An 8429-nucleotide genomic window follows, 5' to 3' on the forward strand; every position below is an offset into this window, starting at 1 on the left:
AACCTGTCATCCTCCTGTCTCAGCCCCTCAAGTACTGTGATTACAGGTATGCACCACCAAGCCTGGCTCTGTTTTTTTTTTCCTCTTATACATGGATACCTATCATAAATTTTAATTTATAAATCAGACACAGTAAGGATCCAGGTCCTTAGTACAACCTTAGGAGTAGAGAAAACCTAGGGATTAAGGTAAATTGTGTGCCATCCCAACCGAAAGAGAACTCAAGCAAAAGTGACATCGCAGCCAGCCGTGGTGGCACAGGCTTGTCATCCCAGTACTTGGGAGGCTGAGATCATGGGGTTTTGGTCCACATAGTCATTCCCAGGATGTTGCCATCACTGTCCTTGTGGCGTTTCTGTTGTTTTCAAGCTGTGCCTGGTCCTAGGAAGGGCAGAGACAGTGCCCCTGGTCATCTGTACCAAGGTGAGCCCCATGGCCATTCTTTCTTGACTCCTGCTCTGCGCTGATTCATTGCCAGGAAGAAAAGTGCACTACCTTTCCTGTTTCTCTAAGACATATAATCAAAGCCCTCACACCTTATCTGTATCAGCTAGCTTTTGTTGTATAGCAACCTCCCCAAACTTAAAAGGCTCAACTAGTTTTTCTTTCTTTTTTCCTCTCCCCATTTGTCATTCTCTTCTTTCTTTCTTCTTTCTTTCTTTCTTTCTTTCTTTCTTTCTTTCTTTCTTTCTTTCTTTCTTCTCTTTTGCGGGTCTGGGCATAGAACCCAGAGACATTTGACCTCTGAGCTACACCCCCTGCCCTATTTTTTATTCTTTATTTTGAAACAGGGTCTCACTAAGTTGCAGAGGGCCTCACTAAGTAGCTGAGGCTGTCCACAAACCGCGATCCTCCGGTCTCAGCCTCCCGAATGCTGGGATTAAAAGTGTGCACTACCACGCCCGGCTTCTTTCTTCCTTCCTTCCTTTCTTCCTTCCTTCCTTTTCTTTTTCTTTTATATTTTTTGGATTATTTGCAGCATTGGGGGATGGAACCCAGGGCCTCACACATGTTTGGCAAGTGCTCTACCACTAAGCTCCAGCCAGCCAAAGCCCACTTTTAAATTTTATTTTGAGACAGGGCCTGAGTAAGTTCCACAGGCTTGCCATCTGCCTGCTTCAGTCTTTTTTTTTTTTTTTTTTTTTTTTTGCGGTACTGGGGATGGAACCCAGGGGCATTCTACCTCCAATCCACTCCCCCAGCCCTATTTTTTATTCTTTATTTTGAAACAGGGTCTCGCTGAGTTGCAAAGGGCCTCACTAAGTAGCTGAGGCTGTCCACGAACCATGGTCCTCCGGTCTCAGCCTCCCAAATGCTGGGATTACAAGTGTGCGCCACCACGCCCGGCTCTGCTTCAGTCTTATAAGCAGCCAAAATTACAGGTGTTAGAGGGTGTAGCATCGTTCTACTAAAGCATGGTTCTCAGACCAGTAGCATCAGCAACACTTAGAAGATAGGAATATACCCTCTGAGCCTGGCATGGTGGTGGTAGCATGTGCCTGTAATCCCAGTGCTTGGGAGGCTGAGATAGGAGGATTGAAAGCTTGAGGACAGCCTCAGCAAGCAGTCTCTTGGTAACCTAGCAAGATTCTGTTTCCAAACAAAAAATAAAATAGGGCTGAGGGGTATAGCTTGAAGGTAGAATCCCTCCCTAGATTCAACCTCTAGCATAGGAAGGAAGGAAGGAAAGAGAAAGAAAGAAAGAAAGAAAGAAAGAAAGAAAGAAAGAAAGAAAGAAAGAAAGGAAGGAAGGAAGGAAGAAAGAAGCTCTTGCCCCACTCCTGGTGGAATGGAATCCATTTCTGATTTTTTAAAAAATATTTTTGGTACTGGGATGGAACTCAGGGGCATTCTACCTCTGAACTACACCCTCAGTCCTTTTTATTTTTTATTTGCAAGCACCATAAGTTTGAAGCCAGCCTCAGCAAGTTAGCAAGACTCTATATTTTTTGGGGGGAAGGGATTGAATTCAGGACCATTGTAATTCCAAGCTAAACTCCACCCCCTTTTCTATTTATTTTGAAACAGGGCCTTACTCAACTGCTGAGGTTGGCCTTGAACCTGTCATTCTTCAGTTTCAGCCTTCCAGGTACTGGGATTAAAGGTGTGTGACACTACACCCGGCAGAGACTCTTATCTTAAAATAAAATTAATAAAATAAAAAAGTAAATAAAAAGAGCCAGAGGTGGAGCTCAGTGGTAGAGCACCATTGGGTTTAATCTCTAGCATCACAAATAAAAGAGAGAAGGGAAAAGTAAAAAACATATCGAAAGTTATAAAAAAATTAATATTGGAAAATAATACACTTGCTACAAAGAAGATACACTTACAGGTAAGTGGATATATGGATCTGGCAGTAAAAAAATAAGAGATTGTTCGACATGGATTCTTTTGTTTACAAAGTAGTTAAGGTCATCTGTTGAGAAAGGGGCCAGATGGGCAATCTAGGCCTAAGAAGATAAACGAGTTTGAAATCAGTAGTCATAAAGGAATTTTTTTTTTTTTGGTGGTACTGGGGTTTCTGGAAACCCTTCTACCTCTGGGCTACACTCCCAGACCTATTTTATATTTTTACTTGGAAACACAGTCTCTTTTTTTTTTTTTTTGGTGGTACTGGGGTTCCTGGAAGCCCTTGTACCTCCGGGCTACACTCCCAGACCCATTTTTACATTTTTATTTGGAAACAGGGTCTCCTAAGCCAGCGCGCGGGGCTGGCTTCGAACCTGCGCGATCCTCCTGTTTCTGCCTCCCAAGCGCGGGGATTACAAGCGTGCGCCACCACGCCCGGCTGAAACACAGTCTCTTAAGCCAGCACTTTGTACCTGTGCCATCCTCCTGTCTCTGCCTCCCAAGTGCGGGGATTACAAGCGTGCGCCACCACGCCCGGCTGTCATAATGGAATTTGAGACTCTCAGGAACCATCTGAGGTTGATAATTATGGTTTTATCTTGATGCTAATCTGTCTTGTGAGAAATTTTTTGGCGACAGTATTTGCAGACACAGAGAAAGCCAAAAGTAGCATTTGGAGGACTTTGCTAGATGAAAAATGAGAAGACAGAGGGTGAGGGTGTTTAGTTTATTGATGGGAATGTTATTAAAATAATGCTCTGCTGTCTCTTGGCTGAATATGAAAAACTGAGAAGATAGTGGGGGATTGCTCAATGAGACTGGCCAATAGGGAGGATATGAACAAGTGGTTGGGGGGTGATCATGGTTAGAAATCAAAGTACTTGGAACAGTGGTTTTAGAGGTGGTAAAGTATCCATGACTTTTTTTTTCTGACACTAGGGATGGAACCCAGAAGCATTGTACCACCAAGCTACATCCCCAGCCGGATTTTATTTCTTTATTGGAAACAGGGTCTCACTAGATTGTTGAGAGCATCACTAAGTTTCCAAGGCAGGCTAGGAACCTGTGACCTTCCCATGTGTGCCACCATGCCCTGCTCATATCCACAATTTAAAAGCTGGGCATGGTGGCACATGCCTGTAATCTCAGTATTTGGGAGGCTGAGACAGGAGGATCGCAGGTGGGAGGGCAGTCTCAGCAACTTAGGGAGATTCTCAGAGGCCTAACAAGACCCTGTTTCAAAACAAAAGTAAAACAGGGCTAAGAGTGTAGCTCGGAGGTAGACAGACTGTCATTGGGTTCATAGTGCCACAATAAACAAACAAACAAACAAACAGATCCAGAGATCTTTGTGGATGTTCTCACTTTTCCAGTTTGAACACCTTCCCATAGTGGAGGTGCTTGCTTGTTTCATTGCTTTTTTTTCTTCTACTTTTTTTTTTGGTACTTGGGATTCAACCCAGGCACATTCTATATCCAAGCTATACACCAATTCCTTTTTATTTTTTTTTTAACAGGGTCTTGCTGAGAGTTTGCTAAGATCCTGAAGCTGGTCTTTTTTATTTTTTTATTGGTGTGCTGTATTCATACATCATAGTGGGATACAAAAAACTTTTGTAGACAAACATGCACACATCGCCCAGTCAGCCCCCACCCGATCCCCACCCCATCCCCTCCCCATCCCTCCTTCCCATGCTTGGCTTAGTGGTTGACATCTAATATTATAGCAGTTTATCTAAAATTAACAATGATAATCTCACATAACAGATTCATCTGTCTGATATCAAACTCTTGATCACTTAGAGATAACATTTCAGTATTTCTTTTTGCTTTCTTTCTTACCAGAGGATATTTTTTTTCTTTTTTTTAAGGTAAAACTATCATACATTTATTTTTTTTCAGAAAAAGTCTATCCTAACAAGAAATGTAAACTCTAAATACCCAAAACACTCTCAAAAAAGAATAAAGCTAGTAGATGTACATTTTCTGATTTCAAACCTTATAGAGCTACAATAATTGAAATAGTGTAGTACTGCTATAAAGGCAGATATATAAACCAGCGGAGTTAAATAAAATGCCTAGAAATAGATTCTTCCATATATGGTCCAGTTATTTTTGACAAAGTTTCCAAGAACATTTGGTGAAGGAAATAGTAATCTTTTCACTAAATAGTTAAAAGATAATAATTACATGAAAAATAATGAGATCGGACCCTTACCTAACACCATATACAAATATTAACTCAGACTAGATAAAAGACCTAAATGTAAATCTTAAGACTATAAACTTTTAGAAGAAAACCTGGGTCATAACACTTCACGACATTGAAATTGGCAGTGATTTCTTGGATATGATTTCAAAGGCACAGGCAACAAAAGAATAAACAAACTTCCTAAAAACTAAAAAATATTGTACAATGTAAACAGAGTTAAAAGTTACTGATAGAATGGGACAAAATATTTCCAAATGCTATATCTTAAGGTATATCAATATTCCAAATAGAAATGGTAAAAATTAGGATCCTAAAAGACAGGATCCTCCTGTCTTGGTTTCCCAAGTACTGATACCACAAGCTTTCACCACCATACACAGCTGTTTTATCAATCTTTCGTCACCTTAGCCAAGGAGTGAGAGATTTCTGTCTCTTGTTCATGATCTCACTGAAACAGAACAGAATATTATTTTTGAGTATCTTTTGAATTTCAATAACTTGACCTTAATCTAACCTCTTGGATTTCCTGTCATAGTTTCATTTACACTTTGGAACATGTCCCCCTTATGGTCCCTTTAATTTCTTTTTATTTTTGGTACTGGAGATTGAAGCCAGGAGTATTCTACTTCTGAGCTACACCTTCAGCTCATTTATTTTTATTTTGAAACAGTGTCTCACTAGATTAATGAGAGCCTCACTATTTGCTGAGCCTGCGATCTCCTATCTCAGCCTCCCAAGTACTGGGATTACAAGCATGCACCACCGCATCTGGATCTATAGTCCCTTTAAACACCCATCTCTTGAGAAAATTCGCCATCCCCCCACTGATTCTGTAAATGTCCTTTGCTTTAGTGTGGGTTACACTGTGGAAAGAACACCAAAACTTCAGCCCCAGGGGGTACATAAGCACAAAGCATTAATCACATTTTACAAATGAGTAAACCAAGTCTCAGAGGTCTGTTAAAATATGCAGAGCCCTCAAATGACAAAATTCTAAGCAACACACAACATCTCACCCAGAAGTGTGTGTGTGTGTGTGTGTGTGTGTGTGTGTGTGTGGTACTGGGGATGGAACCTAGAGGCATTCTACCTCTGAGCTACTCCCCCAGCTCTCTTCTTTTTCATTCTCTTTATTTTGAAACAGGATCTCACTGAGTTGCAAAGGACCTCACTAAGTAGCTGAGGCTGGCTGTAAACTGCGATTCTCCTGTCTCAGCCTCCCAAATGCTGGGATTACAAGCGTGCAGCACCACAACCGGCTTAACACTCAGAATTCTAAAACGGCTAAATGCGCCCCAACTTCCCTAGACCACCATGCGATGTGCCATCCTGTATCATTATCTTAGTTAAATTCTCCATCCAGAACTCTGTATCAGCCACTCCAGGTCTGATGGAGGCACTAGATGTAGATGTACACCTGGGACAGAGATGGCCAGGCCGGGTACAGAAGGGGCAGTGGAGTTGGGTGGGTGGCATGGCCCATAACTGTATATTCTGTATACACAAGTCCCTCCCTTGTCCGAAGTTCTGATGCATAATAACCTGTAATCCTAGTATTTGGGAGGCTGAGACAGGAAGATTGCAGGTTCAAGGACAGTCTCGGCCATTTAGCGAGACATTCAGCAATTTAGAGAGACCTTGTTTCAAATTAAAACTAAAATACGGCTGAGCATCTCAAAAGTGAGGAGGAGGAGGAGGAGGAGGAGGAGGAGGAGGAGGAGGAGGAGGAGAAGGAGGAGGAGACTTGATTCCTTTCGGAGGGGTGGAGAAAGGTGGGGTCTGGCTTGGCTCGCCAGCCTCCCAACTCAGCGGCAGTCCCGCCCAGATCTGACCAAGCAGTGGGCGAACCCCGGAGCTTGAAAGGCGGGGAGAAACTGCGCTTGAAGGCGGGGCGGGCGGCTGCCCAACCCGCGGATAGGCGGCTCTCAAGAGGCAGGGCCGGGAGGACTGGCTGGGTCACCAGCACCGCCGCCGCCTCCCAACTTTTCCCGAGTGGATGCAGGGCTTGGCGGCTCCGCTCCTCCTGGCGCAGAGGGGCTGGGAGAGGCCGGAGGAGCGGACCGGGGATCGGATCTCCGTGGGAGGGGAGAGGTCGAGCGCCCGCCGGCCGAGCGGCGGGGTCGGTGAAGATGAAAGGCCGGCGGCGGCGGCGCCGACAGTACTGCAAGTTCGCGCTGCTCTTGGTGCTGTACACGCTGGTGCTACTGCTCGTCCCCACAGTACTAGACGGCGGCGACCAGGACAAGGGTGTGGGGCACTGTCCTGGCCTTCAGCGCAGCCTGGGAGTGTGGAGCTTGGAGGCGGCTGCGGCCGGCGAACGTGAGCAGGGCGCGGAGGCGCGACCCGCCGCTGGAGGGGGCGCGGGCCAGACCCCCAGACCCCCAGGCAACCTCAGTGCCATCGGGGAGGCCGTGGCCGGTGAGAAGCAGCACATCTACGTACATGCCACCTGGCGTACCGGCTCGTCCTTCCTGGGGGAGCTTTTTAACCAGCACCCGGACGTTTTCTACTTGTACGAGCCCATGTGGCATCTGTGGCAGGCGCTGTATCCGGGCGATGCTGAGAGCCTTCAGGGCGCGCTGCGAGACATGCTGCGCTCGCTCTTCCGCTGCGACTTCTCTGTGCTGCAGCTGTACGCGCCGCCGGGGGACCCCGCCGCGCGAGCCCCGGACGCGGCCAACCTCACCACCGCCACCCTCTTCCGCTGGCGAACCAACAAGGTCATCTGCTCGCCCCCGCTGTGCCCCGGCGCGCCCCTCGCCCGCGCCGAGGTGGGCCTGGTGGAGGACGCCGCCTGCGAGCGCAGCTGCCCGCCAGTGGCTCTGCGCGCCCTGGAGGCCGAGTGCCGCAAGTACCCGGTGGTGGTCATCAAAGACGTGCGCCTGCTGGACCTGGGCGTGCTGGTGCCCCTGCTGCGCGATCCCGGGCTCAACCTGAAGGTGGTGCAGCTTTTCCGAGACCCGCGAGCCGTGCACAACTCGCGCCTTAAGTCCAGGCAGGGGCTGCTGCGCGAGAGCATCCAGGTGCTGCGCACCCGCCAGAGGGGCGACCGCTTCCACCGAGTGTTGCTGGCGCACGGCGCGGGCGCTCGCCCGGGGGGCCAGGCCCGCGCGCTGCCCGCCGCGCCGCGCGCCGATTTCTTCCTGACCGGTGCGCTCGAGGTGATCTGCGAGGCCTGGCTGCGCGACCTGCTGTTCACGCGCGGCGCGCCCGCCTGGCTGCGGCGGCGCTACCTAAGCCTGCGCTACGAGGACCTGGTGCAGCAGCCCCGCGCCCAGCTGCGCCGCCTGCTGCGCTTCGCTGGGCTGCGGGCGCTCGGCGCGCTCGACGCTTTCGCTCTCAACATGACGCGCGGCGCGGCCTACGGGGCCGATCGGCCCTTCCACCTGTCGGCGCGCGACGCCCGCGAGGCCGTGCACGCCTGGCGCGAGCGCCTGAGCCAAGAGCAGGTGCGCCAGGTGGAGGCCGCCTGCGCCCCAGCCATGCGCATGCTGGCCTACCCTCGCAGTGGAGAGGAGAGCGACGACGAGGAGCCGCCCAGGGAAGGGGAGACCCCGCTGGAGACCGAGGCGGAAGGCGCCACGTAACCCCCTACTCCCGCCCCCGGGGCGGATCCGGGTAAGTGCCCAAGGAAGGGTCGGATTTAAGAGCTGAAATGGCCTCTGACGGGAGGGAGAGAGGTGATGGTCCGATCCCTTGCTATCAGATTAGATCCAGTGAGGTGGAAAGTGCTGCTGGTAGAATTTATTAAGATGCGTTGGGTTCTCCAGCTAGCCAACTACCTCTTCACGAGGGGGACCCAGAGACGAGAGAGGAAATTTTAAAAGTGGAGTTCAGCCTGGCATGGTGGTGCACGCTTGTGATCCCT

The 8429-nt window shown here is 48.7% G+C and overlaps 1 protein-coding gene across 1 annotated transcript; it reads left to right on the forward strand.

Moving 5' to 3' along the window:
• Positions 1-6690: 6690 nt before the first annotated feature.
• On the forward strand, positions 6691-8148 carry CHST7 (carbohydrate sulfotransferase 7; the record flags this gene model as incomplete). The annotated part of the gene is made up of 1 exon (XM_080718757.1): positions 6691-8148. The coding sequence occupies one exon, from the start codon at positions 6691-6693 to the stop codon at positions 8146-8148; it is 1458 nt and encodes a 485-aa protein (XP_080574883.1).
• Between the last annotated feature and the right edge of the window lie 281 nt (positions 8149-8429).

Source organism: Muscardinus avellanarius (assembly GCF_963383645.1).
Source record: "Muscardinus avellanarius genome assembly, chromosome: X".
Taxonomy (NCBI): domain Eukaryota; kingdom Metazoa; phylum Chordata; class Mammalia; order Rodentia; family Gliridae; genus Muscardinus; species Muscardinus avellanarius.